Source organism: Podarcis vaucheri, assembly GCF_965113315.1.
Source record: "Podarcis vaucheri genome assembly, chromosome: 11".
In the NCBI taxonomy this organism is placed as follows: Eukaryota; Metazoa; Chordata; class Lepidosauria; order Squamata; family Lacertidae; genus Podarcis; species Podarcis vaucheri.
This window is the reverse complement of record NC_138749.1, coordinates 58,200,211-58,216,055: the sequence shown is the minus strand read 5'-3', so window position 1 is coordinate 58,216,055 and position 15,845 is coordinate 58,200,211. Positions and strand designations below refer to the sequence as shown.

The 15,845-nt window shown below is 40.5% G+C and overlaps 1 protein-coding gene across 8 annotated transcripts in view; it reads left to right on the top strand.

The window, feature by feature from the left end:
* AOPEP (aminopeptidase O (putative)) overlaps positions 1-15,845 on the top strand; it is a 193,287-nt gene that overhangs the window by 92,894 nt on the left and 84,548 nt on the right. For 7 of the 8 annotated variants that reach the window (XM_082241560.1, XM_082241558.1, XM_082241559.1 and 4 more), the window contains 2 exons: positions 423-483; positions 15,187-15,249. In XM_082241560.1, coding sequence (XP_082097686.1) covers positions 423-483; positions 15,187-15,249 — 124 coding nt within the window. The remainder of the gene's footprint in view (positions 1-422; positions 484-15,186; positions 15,250-15,845) is intronic. The other variant, XM_082241564.1, reaches the window with a different exon arrangement.

Genomic DNA, 15,845 nt, shown 5'->3' with positions numbered 1-15,845 from the left:
GATTATATTAATTAGTCTCAGGCAGTTTTTTACTGCCCATTTCTGATTTTCACTTAAACAGATCCTCATTCCTTTCCACTCTTCTTGCAAGCTGAAGACGAAAAGCCACACAAAAAGAACTGCAGAACACCTGTCCATTCTTTCCAAATGTTTCATCAGTGCATTTGAGCTTCTTAAACATACGTTGTCAGCTTCCATAACCATTGAATTCATCACTCGTTTTTACATGTACAGTCCAATCTGCTTTTCATTTTCAGGTGTCGTGATCTCAGACATTAGTAATTAGAAAGGACAAAACCAGGCTCAAATCAGTTTGAGATATCACTGTTTACATTGCAAACCTCGTTTCTAACAAAGTGTTGTTTAACGACATATTTTATGTATGTTCCATGAATAAGGTTAATTTTTAATTTTCTTGGAAGGTATGGCCTGTCAGTTGAAAACATTTTCCAGAAGTGGCTTGACTGCACAGGAATCCCAAAGGTAAATCCAAAATATCTGTTCTGAATAGGATCCAGATTATGAATTTGTTGAGCATGTTTTTCAAATTACTGCTTGTATGGTAACAGGTATGGAATAAAATAAAAAACCAGGTTTAATGATATCCATTCTAGCTCTTTAGGCTGCACACATATGGGAATCCATTTTTATCAGTTGCAGATTTCATTTTCTGTCTTCCTCAAAGAGATCCTGCCAAGAGGAAAATCTCTTAAACCTTATTTTATTACTAAACATACTGTTCACTGGAAACTGTTCTATTGCAGTATTGTAGTGATGCTTCACATCTTGTTTTAAAAAGAGGAAGGTATCAGTTTTGTGGATTACTTTTGCCAAAGAGGGGGGAAATTAAATATTTGTTAAATTTTAAATTTATTGACTGTTTCGTCTGTAGTGAGGGTTGTTAAATGGTGTGCAACCTTTCTGAACATTGTACTAAGTACAGAAAGTTTTGTGTAAGTCTCCAAAATTCTTATTAGAAAATTGACTTAATTCTCAAGCACTATGTGGTAGTAAGATATCAGTTATATACAGGATACCCAAGCACCTATCCTCTGCTAGATCAGAAATTGCTTATGCGAATGGATGTTGTGCTTATGGTTCCTGATTTTAACTCCCTTATCCAGCACCAGATGCTCTTTATGTGGACCAGTTAATATTCTGCGAATACTAGGTGCTACAGCATTAGCAAATCTAAGTAGCATCAGTAACATGGATGGATGCACTGAGAGCCCCGTGTGAGAGCAGTTTGGATAATCAATGGTTTTTTGTTTTTGTTTTTAAAGAAACCCATCACCCAATATAAAAGAGTCTTTTCCCACATAAACTATATTCTGGCCTCACGCTTGATGGTGCAAATCTTGAATAATATTTTGCTAAAAATAAAGCCTGCTGTCATGAATTAGGGAAGGTGCTGTTTTGTTAAACCTTTCCCACTTCATTTTGAAGGTTTCTTCTACAAATTTGGACATGTTGTACTGGTCTCCCCCCATACAGCAGCAAGTTTGTCTAGTGACTGGTTCACAATAAGGTTTTCCTGTGCATCACATTATATGCACGTGCTGAAAAACAAGCAATTGTGTGAGACACAGAAGATTTCAGGAGGGCATTTTCCTGAAACCTGCTGGGCCTGGGTTAAATAAGGTCAACTACATTGTGTTGTTGAATTTGCTGTTTATCAGATCAGGATGTACTGCAACCTCACGAAGTGACTCACCACAAGAGTAGCTTTTCATCCTCCACTAGCCTAATAATGACTTAATGCCAGCAATTCTGGTCTGTGAGTGTAATTGACATGGAGTAGTTCAGAAACAGCTGATTTTAGAGCTGGAAAGAACCTATTAAGCAATGGTGCAGCCTTACATTCCCCAACACTCCTGAAATCAACCATTCCAGTTTTTTGTTCTTGTTCTCCTGTTTGCTCTTAAACTTTTCAAGAGCTGTGGTTTCTTTGCATTCTTTGAAACACACTAGAACAAGCCTTAATCATTGAACAAAGTTGTTTCCCCCCCCCATCCAACATACATTTTCTATTCTGTCATCTGTTTACTAGTGCACCACCCAAAGTAATGGATGATGTTAAACTATGCACAAACAATTGCCATGCCCACTTTAAGCATCTCTCAGTTGTTCAAACAAGTCACAACCAACCCAGCTCTATAATCAGTTCATATAGTTGACTAAACCTCTTTGGTTGGCCTATGTTTTCTTCTGTCTCTGCTGGAAATGCTGGTGGTTTTTTTGTTTTGAAAAAGACATGAGTATGTTTGCTCTTTTTTTGTTTTTGTGATCATTAATAATAATAATAATAATAATAATAATAATAATAATAATAATAATAATACCCCACACATCAGGCTGGGTTTCCCCAGTCACTCTGGGCTGCTTACAGCATATATCAACACATAATAAAACATCAAACATTAACAACTTACTGATACAGGGCTGCCTATTAAACTATGTCTCTGCAAATGAGGGGAAACATTTATCTTCCTCATGCATCCACGTCAGCTCCTTTCTCTTGAATTGCAATCCTTTCCCACTTTTTTGCAGAGTTCCACATTGCAACTTTTCAGTTTAGAAAAAAAGGTAAGGGGGACATGATAGAGGTTTATAAAATTATGCATGGTGTGCAGAAAGTGGATATAGATAGCACCCCCCCCAATAATACTAGAACACAACGTTATCCAATGAAGCTTTACACTTGCTTACGTCAAATCACATTTTCCATTTTAATGATCATACACCTAGTTCAGAATGATCTTTTTGTAGTTCCTCATAATCCCCCTCTTTTTGTTACCCCCATGAAGAACTTGATGTCATCTGCAAATCTGGCCACCTCCTGGCTCAGCCATAGGTCCTGATCATTATACATACGTAACTTAATACTGAGACTTGGGGGAATACACAACTGAACACCCATCCATTCTAAAAACTCCATTCATTCATGTTCTCTGCTTTCTGTCCCCTGACCAATTACTGATCCTTAAGTGGATTTCTCCTATTCCATTACTGCTAGGTTTACTCAGGACTCTTTGGTGAGGGACTTCATTGACAGCTTTTTGAAATCCTGAGTACACAGCTAAGTACACTTGATTATTTGTATCTATAGGCTTATTGTCATTTTAACAGGTTAGTTAGACTAGACATATCTTTACAAAATCTATGCTACCTCTTCAGCAAGACTTGTTCTTCTATGCCAGGGGTCAGCAACCTTTTTCAGCAGGGGGCAGGTCCACTGTCCCTCAGACCTTGTGAGGGGCCGGACTATATTTTGAAAAATAATAATGAACGAATTCCTATGTCCCACAAATAACCCAGAGATGTATTTTAAATAAAAGCACACTTTCTACTCATGTAAAAACACCAGGCAGGCCCCACATATAACCCAGAGATGCATTTTAAATAAAAGGACACATTCTAGTCATGTAAAAACACGCTGATTCCCGGACCGTCCACGGGCTGGATTTAGAAGGTGATTGGGCCAGATCTGGTCCCCGGGCCTTAGTTTGCCTGTTGTTGTTGTTGTATAGTCGTGTCCGACTCTTCGTGACCCCATGGACCAGAGCACGCCAGGCACTCCTGTCTTCCACTGCCTCCCACAGTTTGGTCAAACTCATGCTGGTAGCTTTGAGAACACTATCCAACCATCTCGTCCTCTGTCCTCCCCTTCTCCTTGGGCCCTTCATCTTTCCCAACATCAGGGTCTTTTCCAGGGAGTCTTCTCTTCTCATGAGGTGGCCAAAGTATTGGAGTCTCCGCTTAAGGATCTGTCCTTCCAGTGAGCACTCAGGGCTGATTTCCTTCAGAATGGATAGGTTTGATCTTCTTCCAGTCCATGGGACTCTCAAGTTTGCCTACCCATGCTCTATGCGCTTGGTAACCATATCCTTAAAAATGCATTCTACTATTTTTCCTGGAGCAGACATCACATGAACTGGTCTGTAATTTCTTGAATCTCCCAGGCTTCCTTTTTTTTAACAGTATTACACTGGCCAGTTTCCAGTCCTTAAATATGGAAGCTAATCTTAGGGACAAGTTACATATTTTTGTTAGAAGATCACTGGTTTCACATTTGAGTTCTTTAAGAACTCTTGGGTGGGTGCCATTGGACCCAGTAACTTGTTTGTTTTAACTTGTCAATAGCCTCTGATTTGTCTTTTGAATTGTCTCTCTAAATTGCCCCTATTTAGGTTTATCTTCCCATGGAAGGGGAAGATTTTAACTATTTTTCCTTTCATTCTTTATATTATTTTTAATAACAAAGTAAAAACACCTTATATAGCAAAATAGTGCAATTGTAAATAAATAAATAAGTCAATAATTAAAACCTGCCAGTGGAAAAGAAACTGGCACTGAGAGAAATTAAAGAGGCTATTAGCCACTAATCCTTCAGTTTTGGCCAACAGGAAGCCATAAAATGAGCTGAACCTGCAAATGGGAAGCTTTAAATTAGAATTAGAAGGGACTTTTGCTACACAGACTTACTTGGGAATAGAGTGATCTTTGCCATGATAAAATACATTCATTGTTGTATTATAGTGCTATATTAAGTACGCCAGCCCAATATACTTTACTGCCTGAGATAGAACAGCAAATGATACTCTCCCCTCCCCAAGTCAAGTTACCCAAGACTGGCCAAGTTATTTTGCTACCTGAGGCAGAAAATCCTACAAGCACATCTAATCAATTAAATAATCAACCATTTGTCACCCTTTCATGACATCCCAGACCAGCTGTTTGGGGATAACTGTTCGTTCTGCCTAATAGTAGCATCAGCTCTACACTGTTTATAGTTCACTTGCAACAAATTATGAATATTCACTAGTATATGAAGGCTCTAATCTAAAGACTTCTGTCACCATTTTTTAATGAATGAAGCATAGCTAAATGGCATTCTTCCAAATATCAGGCCCAAACATTTCCCTACTGATACTCACAATGATCTTTATGTTCTCTGTTAATGGGAATCTATAATCGGGGTGCAGTAACTGGTTACAGATCTTTTTAGCAAATCTCTGGTTTTGTTTGGGCTGCCTCTTGGACATTTCAGCATGAGTAGGAAACTGAGTTAGCACTGAGGTATAATCAGCTATTATTGTCTAATTATGGTTATTAGAAATCTGTCCTCCAGACTTTAGGGAATGCATTTACCGAGTAAGGAAAATTCTTAAATTTTTAAAATGCCCAGTTAATTCAAGGTATATTTTTTTGCTGGAACATACACAGTTCATTTTATATTTTTTACTTTAAAAGTTTCAACATAATATAAGTGATGTTGAAAAATATTTCTTGAATTGCTCATAACCTTGGCTGTTTCCTAGTCTGAGAGAATGCCTAATGAATGCATTTTGAGAATGTCAGTACAATCCTTTACATGTGTCTATTCAGAAATAAGTCTTATTGAGTCCAGTTGGGTTTACTGTCAGGTAAATAGGCATAGCGTGGGACGTGGGTGGCACTGTGGTCTAAACCACAGAGCCTAGGGCTTGCTGATCAGAAAGTTGGTGGTTCGAATCCCTGTGACGGGGAGAGCTCCCTTTGCTCAGTCCCTGCTCCTGCTAACCTAGCAGTTCAAAAACACGTCAAAGTGCAAGTAGATAAATAGGTACCACTCCGGCAGGAAGGTAAACATGTTTTCGTGCGCTGCCCTGGTTTTGCCAGAAGCGACTTAGTCATGCTGGCCACATGACCCAGAAAAACTGTCTGAGGACAAATGTCAGCTCCCTCGGCCAGTAAAACGAGATGAGTGCCGCAACCCCAGAGTTGTTCGCGACTGGACTTAACTGTCAGGAGTCCTTTACCTTTAAATAGGCATAATACTGTAGCTCAAAAGCATATTTTCACAATATATAAGTTATATTTCAAAGTTGTTGGGGGTTTTCTTTGTTTAGTTAAAATTGTGAGATGTATTCAGCAGAGAAGTAAAAGCCATTCTGGATCACCACTCTTGCTCAGATTTAATGTTTGCTATTTCTTCTCATTCTTTCTCATGCCTTTCAGAGACTTTGGTTTTGAGCATGATTTATCTTCACACAATGAGGACAGTTAAACTGAAGCAACCATCTAAAAACCTCATTATTTGTGTAGGTCAGGTACATTTCCCCAAAACGGGTAATACAGATTTTCTGCCTAGTAAGCATATTTTATAACCCATCATTTGGAGACTGTTTCCCTTTTTTCTGCTCTACTGAAGCTTAACAGTTAGTCTACCCAGTGCCTTAATTTTGAAACTTAAACTCACCTACACTTAATTTTTGCACCACTACACTGTGGATTTATACACTGAAGGTTACATCCACTGGTTCCATGGCCAGAAGGCAGCTTGTGCACACAATCTTTCTCTTCCTCCTCTACAGCTCCTGTAGCCACAACACCTCTCCAGAGGGTTGGGGACCCTCCTGACTGCTTTGAGAATTTTCTGGTACCAGGCAGAGGAATCTTGCAGACAGCAGAATACTTCTTGTACAAGGTTCTTCTGCCCAATTTCAGGAGATCCTGCCTTCCCTGCTGCTCAGGAGGGGCCCCAATCTTCTGGAGAGCCTTGGGGGGGGCCTCAAGAATGGCGAATCTAGTCTAGCATCCCTTTCTCACGGTGACCAACCAGAACCAGATACATATAGGCAACTGGTTTTTAGACTTCTTGCTGCCTGCAACTATAGAGGCGGAGCATAGCTCTGAATTAAGCTACTTTCCAGAATCCCCCTCCTGTGGATGCCTTTTTAAAAACCAGTGTTACAATGGCTGATTTCCAGTCCTCAGGTTGAGTTCTTCGAGAACTCTTGGGTGGCTGCTATGTGGACATTGTGGTTTGTCAGCTTTTGTTTTGTCTAACAGACTTGTCAACTAGGTCACCACAATCTGCCTCAGACTGCCCTCCTGCAAAAGTTAGCTCAGGCACTGGGATCTGCCCTATATCGTCTGTTATGAAGTCAGGTTCAAATAATTCAGCTTCTCTGCTGAATCTCTTCTCCTCCTTTAGTACACCTTTGACTCCTTTGTCATCCAAGGGTCAAACTGCCTCCCTAGATGTTCTCCTGCTGTTAATATATTTAAGGAATGCCTTGTTGTTCTGAATGTTTTCAACAATGTGCTCTCCCCCCCCTAAAAAAAATTGTATCCCTTACTGTCTGCTTGCACTTTTTCTTTTTTGCCTAAGTTTGTGCTCTCCCCCCCCCCTTTACTTGGTCAAGACTTCAGTTTTTTGAAGGAAGCCTTCTTGCCTCTAATAACTCATTCGGCTCTGCTTGTTAACCATGCTGGCATCTTCCTGTTCCTCACCTTTCTTGATCTACAGCATACACTGCAGTTGATCTTCTAATACCATGCTTTTAAAGAACCTTCAACTTACAAGTGCTTTGAAGTGCTTTAACCCTCTTAGCTTCAACTTGCTCTTTACCAATATTCTCATTTGGGGGCTTAGTTCATGGTGGGTTCATTGTTGCTTTTGAAACCAAATGTGACCATACTGGATTTTTGGGGGCAATTGATCATTAGCATGTGTATTTAATTTAAGAGCATTCTAGTCACTGCTCCCAATTAGATCAAACTTCCATCACACACCAGGTCCTGGAACACCACTCAAGATTAAGTCCAGGGTCACTGATCCTCTGGTCGGTTCCATGACGAACTGTTCTAGGGTACAGTCATTTAAGGTATCTAGAAATTTTACTTCTTTGTCATGACTGGAACACATACATAGCCAGTCTATGTGAGGGTAGTTGAAGTCATCCATTACTACAGCATTTCTACTTTGGGATGTTTACTTGATTTCATTCTTCATTTTAAGGTCTCACTTCCTGTATATCCTTCTCTGTCCTTCCTCTGAAGCTCATATCCAGATATACCCATGTTGCACCACGTCTCCTTGTTCCACCAGGTTTCTGTTAATGCCCACGATATCAAGGCCATCATCTAAGACCAAGTCCTCCAGTTTGCCCTTCTAAGTTCTCTGGCACTTAGGTTATCACCTGTAGTGTGTGGGCCTCTCTGAATTCTGTGTCCTTGCACTCAAAATGCCTAGCTCTACGGCTTCCCCATTTACATTTTCATCAATGTTATCTTCATCACAAGGGAGACTGGACCCTCCTCAGCTCCTCTCAGCTTCCCCCCTGCAATCAGAGGGATGAGAAGAGGGAAAAGATCAGTTGTGCAAATTGCTTTCCATTTGTTCAATCATTGGGTACAATCCAGAATTTAGATTTAGCACATTGAAGCAGAAAATCTAGTTATGAAAACTTATTGTTCCTCCCCCCATAAAACAATGAGGTCCAGGAATAAAGGTATAGTACACCTGAGGCAGCATTACTCACAAGAGCCTGAAATGGGAACATGTGTTCTCTTTCCTGAATAAGCCTATGAACTGGATCCCTAAGGTGTTTATGGTAGCTTTAATAAAGCTTGAATATTCTTTGTGGTTCGCCTTTTTCTGTTAATCACACTGCTAAGCACAAAAGCTGTGTTATGTGCAGAATGGTTGAGTTTATCCCTAGTAGAAAGGAAATATGTTTGGTATCTACAGAACAATAAGAGTTTGCTGCCTGGCTGGTCAATGCTGGATCAAGTTCACATTCCCAAGCTCCCTCTCTCCCACCTACATATGCAAGGGGTGGAAACACAGAGGAGGGAGGAAAGGTCCGTTCTTGCACAGGGATGTGAGCTGAGACTTTCCTAATATGGACACAGCTGAGCCTGCGTTATATTAAAAGCCTATTTTAATCTGGGCCTTGCAAAAACATCCCAAGAAAAGCAAAGAGATTAGCTACCAATTAACTCTTGCTCTGTTTTCTTTGGCCATCCAAAACAATTCAAGGAGAAGAGAAATATGCTGCCCCTTAACTGCTTTTATTTTAGAACACTTCAGCAGTCGTGTTGTTCCTCGTTTACTGAAGTTCTCACACAAATATTCAGTGTGAACATTTTCCTCTGTATACAGTAATAAACAGTAAAAAACACACACATAAAAAAAGTTTTTTAAAAAAGGAACAATAAATTTCAGCCATTTGGCTGCTGCTTTATAAAGTATATAAGGTGGCTGTAGAATTTAATGTGGTGGTGAATAGCCACTCCAGGCTCCTAGCTTCTGTTCTCATTGTCCTAAGAAGCCAGAAAATACCTCCCAGGATTCAAGCAATATAGCTCCACAGGGCAATGCATGTCTGCTCATTTCAGAGAAACTCTTATGATGGCCATTTACAGTAAATACTTACACTCCACCCCTTTCTAGCTCTTTGCCAAGATTTTCAGTCTCTGGAGACTTCTGTCATGCCAATAAAAGAGGGCAGCTGAGTTCACTTCAGACAGCGTGACCTTCCTCAGCACTGACTGTTTTCAGCATCAAAGATCCTTGATAGATTGAAGTGGAGATGGTGCGGTTGCAAATACAATAGGTATAAAGAGATGCCTGCCAATGATAGCCTTCTATTGATTCTAGAGATGTTCGTTAGCTAGAATGGCCACAAGCACTACAAAACACTTCTGTAGTTGTAGTACAAATCTGTTATTTCCAAATTATAAAACACAGGTATTTGGGCTTTTATTATTTAGATGGGATTGGTTAATAACGCTGGTCATATGTGACCCTGTTTATTTTTTATTTTTTATAAAAAATTTATTGGTTTTTCACAATTTTTATAAACACAAACATTACACAATAACGACAAACAAACACATAAACAAACATGTATAATTTCGAATCCTTATTTCTTAAACCTTACTTCACCGACTTCCCCATACCTCCCCTTTCTGCATCCCAATTTTCAAGTTCGTTTCAGCAAATCCTACCCCTTGATTTTATCAAATTTTCCCTTATTCTTTCCCTTTACTTAACCTTTTACAGCTGTAATCCCCTTTTTTCAAAAACTTCAACATTTTAACATTCATTAATTTTACAATGTTTCTTAAGATAAATTTTAAATTTCCTCCAATCTTCATCCGCCGTCTCTTTCCCCTGGTCCCGGATTCTGCCGGTCATTTCAGCCAGTCCCATGTAGTCAATCACCTTCATCTGCCATTCTTCCAGAGTGGGTAGATCTTGTGTCTTCCAATACTTTGCGATGAGTATTCTTGCTGCTGTTGTGGCATACATAAAAAAGGTTCTATCTTTCTTTGGCACCAATTGGCCGACAATGCCCAAGAGAAAGGCCTCTGATTTCTTAGGGAAAGTACATTTAAGTACCTTTTTCATTTCATTATATATCATTTCCCAAAAAGCCTTAATCTTCGGGCACGTCCACCAAAGGTGGAAAAAAGTACCTTCAGATTCTTTACATTTCCAACATTTATTATCAGGCAAATGATAGATCTTTGCAAGCTTGACTGGGGTCATGTACCACCTGTAAATCATTTTCATAATATTTTCTCTTAAGGCATTACATGCCGTAAACTTTATACCGGTGGTCCACAACTTTTCCCAGTCAGCAAACATAATGTTATAACCAATGTCTTGTGCCCACCATATGTGACCCTGTTTAGATGGACACCATGCTACAACCAAATGTTTATACAAGCTTAACTCTTATTTCTAAGCGTGATTCTTGAGTATAATAATAATAATAATAATAATAATAATAATTTATTATTTGTACCCTGCCCATCTGGCTGGGTTTCCCCAGCCACTCTGGGCGGCTTCCACAGAAACCAAAAATACAGTAAAATCACACATAATATAATAATAATTTGTTATTTGTATGTTTGTGGGAGATCATAGGCACATACAGAAAATGTTGTTGGAATTGTTATTTTATTTAAATCATTTTCATGCTGCCTTTCTACCTAAAGAGCACGCAAGTCAGCTTACAAATTACTTAAAACAGTAAAGGGGGCATTTAAAATTACACTGAGTGACATGTGTTCTATTTTTTATATGTAGAGCACTTAAACTGGGTACTTTGCAGGGAGGCAAGGCTCACAGTCCAATTATAACTGAGATGCAAATGGGAAAGTGAGCTGGAAAACTACGGTATGTGATGTGCTGTATTCCAGCCACTCACAGTTTACTGCATACTCCTCAAAGAAAGAGCTACATGTGGACTCAGGCCTGGCTGATGACAGATACTACCCAACAAATCCTTGGGGAAAAGCCATACCTTCATGGCACAGAGCATGTGATTTGCATGCAGAAAACCCCATGTTGAATCCCAGTTAAAAGGATCAGGTTGCAGGTGGTGTGGTTGATGATGATGATGATGATATTACTTATATCCTGTCCATCTGGCTGGGTTGCCCCAGCCACACTGGGTGGCTTCCAACAGAATATAAAAAACTTAACGAAACATCAAACTTTAAAAACCTTCCAGTGCAGGGCTGCCTTCAGATGTCTTCTGAAAGTCATATAGTTGTTTGCCCTTCCATCAGATGTGAAAGAGATATTCTACAGGGAGGGCATCACAATTTCAAATTGATATTTCATGGTACATTTCAAGACTCTTTAGCATTCAAATAATTTTCACTTTTTCTTAAGAGTAAGAATATAAAATTAGGCATGCCAGCTGTGCTCTTCACTTTGAGGTGCTGTATCTTCCTGTGATGCCAACACACATCCCTGTTTAGTGTGATAACCCATCTCATTCGCTGCCACTGTTCAGTATAAACTGGTGATCTTCCCAGAGCCACCTGTTTGGCTGCTATTGGGAGCAGGATGCCACCCTAGATGGACTGTGTGGTCTAGAAGGGCAGCTCTTATTATTGGTGCGTCGTCATAGCCGATCTAGAACTCATATCGCCTTTTAGAAACAGCCTTTTCCTTGCTGCAAGGCTATTCCCATTGCTTTGATTCATACGCATATCCAGTTATGTCTGCATAATAACCACACTGTTATCACACGTTGGGCCAGAACTGAGACAGTGAAATGCAAAAGGACTGTAGTAACCCTAAGGATCAGGTTGTGAGACTTTAAACCTGCTGGGCCACGGGAAGCTGCCTTATATGGAGACCGTTTCTGGCATGCAGTTTTTCCATGTCCTACCTGGAAAGCCTGGGACCTTCTGCACGCAAAGCATGCTCATATAACTTCTGCCCTTTGAGCAGTTCCTAGCACTAAATAAAGAAATGTTAACATTAGTAATGTATGTAACTTTTCTGTAGCATTTCTAAGATAGAAAGTGATTCACACCACTGATTTGCCTATTTTGAACATGATGCATTTGTCTGAATAAGGGAAACCTGGAAACTGCTTGTTCATGAAGCTTATCAGTGATTCTGGGGCCACATTATGTGAACTGTGCGAAAATTACTTTTTCTACAAGCGTTTTGAGTACAAATGTAATAATTAAAAGACCAAACTATAGGGGTGGAGGCTAATCACATGAATTCCAATTAAGTGGTTAAGACCAATTTTAGGTGGACCACATCAGAAAAGTAGTTTCCATTTAGCACAGGTAAATATGTATAAAGAGCACCCTCCAGTTACAGATAGGTAGCCATGTTGGTCTGCCATAGTCAAAATAAAAAAAAAAATCCTTCCAGTAGCACCTTAAAGACCAACTAAGTTAGTTCTTCTTATCTGAAGAAGTGTGCAGGCACACGAAAGCTCATACCAAGAACTAACTTAGTTGGTCTTTAAGGTGCTACTGGAAGGAAATTTTTTTTATTTTGAGCACCCTCCAGTTAGTGAGGTTGGGTTAGCTTGCTCAAATCTGCTCAGTGAGCTTCATGGTGGAAAGGTTCTTCAGCATCCAAATGCAACACTCTAGCAAACTAGAATATACAAAGTGGGACTTAGTTCATGATGGGTTCTTTGTTGTTTTGGACCTGAAAGCATTGGTAGATCGTGTACCAAACATGTGCTTTTCAACACCCTTTCCTTTGATTATTGCCTTTTTTCCTATTAGCCTCTGCCCATGAAACGGCATAATCGTTAACAAGTAGCAGCTTTCAGTTACTACTTGTATCCTATTATATGTAAAAATAAAAAGCTGAAATAAGATTTTCTACTGTGATATCTCCATTAAGTCATTCTTCTTTGAATAATATATTTCATGGTAGTGTTGCTTCTATTTAAAGCAAGGAGTTTGATCTTGGCTTTGATCTAAAGCTTTTGATCTTGAAAGGTTATTGTGGTAATAAAGAAAAGGGCAGGACAGTATCTTTTTAAAAACTAAAAGCAGTAAAGTTAAAGAGGTGGTCAAGATTTAGTGTGCTCTCATTTGACATACATTTATGTTGTGACATCTGTTTGTAAATGCATCTGAATTCTATGTAGGAGAAAGTCTGCTTTGTCTGACTTTTCAGAAGTACAGATTTCTTTTTTGACCTTTCAGGGAATTCATAAATGCACATGTAATTTAAGTGTGTCAAATATAATTACTCCAGAGTTATGTTCTTCTTTGCACATAGAACTGGAAAATATGAAAGCATAGCCCTAAATGTGAAGTTTAAAAAGTCCAGCTCTTCGTTGCCAGTGACTTCCAGTGGTTTGAAGTTTTCCTTGAAGCCATCAGTTTAGCAAGCAAAGAACCTTGAGTTTTCATGAGTATCATGAGTCTAGACATGTTTACTTGGTAATGCAAAGTTCAGTTGCATTTACTCCCAAGTAAGTGTGCACAGTATAGGGTTGCAGCTTTAAAGCAAAGCACTGGCTTTGCTGATCTGAGGCCTGATGGAGGAGTCAGCTGTGGAATGCCCATGACTAATATAAATGGCAGGATTCCAGTTGCAAAAAGCAAACTTAATGCTTGCTTTTAAGATGCACTTCAGAGTCTCCATGGGATTCATCTGATACAGTTCTGGATTCCACAGAGGTCAAGGAGGTATCTGGAGTGGGGAGTTTTGAATTATTATTTGCATTGCAATGTATTTTCAACAATAAGAAAGTTACAAAGTTTGTTAAAATACTTCTGGTTGGAATTAGGGCTGATAATAGCTGCCTGATGATGGCAAATAACGCATTACAACAAGCATTCTAATACAAAATTGAGTAGTATAATATGAAATACGTAGCTCTTGCTTTTCTCTCCTCCCTCTATTTCTGCAGCCTCTCTTTTTCCAATCTGTATTTTCAGCTTGTATCCGAAACATATTTATCTGTATACTTTATAGCAGGAAATGATTGTTATTTTTCTCCAACAATGTGAGATTAATTGAGCCGAGCTCAAGCGAGAAACCGTATTTTCCCTTTATGGGCGGAGAGCTGAAGTTGAAAGAGAGAGATTTGCCCCTGGTTAGCTGGCGAAGGCAGCGCTTGCTCACTGTTCGGGGATTTCTCTGTGTAGTTCGGCCTGGACCGCACAATTGTATTCCAGGCTGATCGCATTGACTCTGCTCAAGCCTCGTGTGCGTGCAAGATCCGACAACCTGTCGTCTGCACGCAGTTTTAGGGAAACTTCGGAGGGAAGAGGGTGGGCAGTTTGCTGGCAGGGAACGATTTCAAACCGAACGTTTTACGCAAGGCAAGTGGAGCTGGGCGCAGAGGAGACAGACAGACGGACGCTATAACATTTGAATAGTGACGTGAGCCGCGATTGCCGAGCTAGCTGCTCGAGAGTAAGTCCCCCCCACCCCCGTACCTTTTGGCGACGGGTTGAACAAAGCCGATCGGTCTCTGTATACCCTTAAGGCAAGCTCCTCCTCTCCTCTGATCTCGGAGGCTGGAACACGAAGCGGGAGGGGGGGGTCCCCTCCTTCTCTCGTAGGTGTTTCGTTTCCTAAGGAGGTCCCTTGTGCTGCGTTGCAAAAAGAGGCACGGCGGCACTTCGCTCTTTGCAGCCCGCGTATGCAATCGGGAAGGGGCGTCCATAGCCATCCCTTAACCCAAGCGAGAATTCTGCGCCCAGGGCGAACGCAAGCAGATCCCAAACCGCGCGTGCAAATTGGAGGAAGACGCACCAAACGGAGCGCGGGGAAGTTGCTGGTCGAGTCAAGGTAGTGCTTTCTTGCGCGCCCGCCTCTCCCTCGTAGCGAAAAAGAAAGGAGAAAGAGGTGGGCCAGGCTAGGACTTGGGAAATCTCTAGGTGAGAGGGACTAACTAGCCCGATCCCCGAGCTCTTTTGGTTTGCTGCGCGGAGGTAAATAAAGAAGCGGAGCGGTGAAAGTTTTTGCGCCAGATCTGGGAGCCTTCTAAACGAATCTGTGCATCCGATCTCGGGGAATTTGGAGGCGAGGGGCAAGGAGAGAGCGGATCGCACCCCCCAAGCGAGCTGCCACCTAGAAAACCTCAGTAAACTTGCGCTCTATTTGTCTTTCCCATCTAGCCTTTGCTGGAAGAGAGTCAGGCTTGGCAGGATTGTCGGCTAGCCCAGCAAGTGAACGAAGAGGTAACACGCTTATTTTGGTTAATAACAGCGTTTTCTAGGCTTACTGTTGTTTTTCCTATCCGTTCCTGCCTTGAGTCTTTGCTCTGTAATGTTCCCTTCAATTTATATAAAGAAGAGCGTCACTTTAAAAACTGCTGTTCCTTTATATTAACTCTGATAATACAAGTATGCCTTAGCATACTTCACATAATAGGTTCTATTATGTGAAGCTGGAGGTGTGAGAAATGGACAGCATTTTTTAATTTTTTGAAAAAGTGCAGCCAGACCCATAGATGCTACTTGGAAAGAAAGTCCCATTAAGTCAGGGGCACTTGTTTTTAGAATGCTCTTAGAATTTTGTGGCTATACAACAAACTGTTTTGATATAGCCTGGTCTTTTCTTTATGTTTTGAGTAAGAGTGCTACTGCTCTTGTCTGCATTTGAGCAACACACAATTTACTACATTAAGATGGGGGGTGGGGGTGGAATCCCTTTAGACCAGGCACAAATTACTAAATGGATTATCCAAGAGCATGATATTGCAGACTGGAAAAGTGCTTTTCACCCCCCTCCCTCCATTTTCCTCTTCTTTTCCTTTTCCGGTGAAGCAATGGAA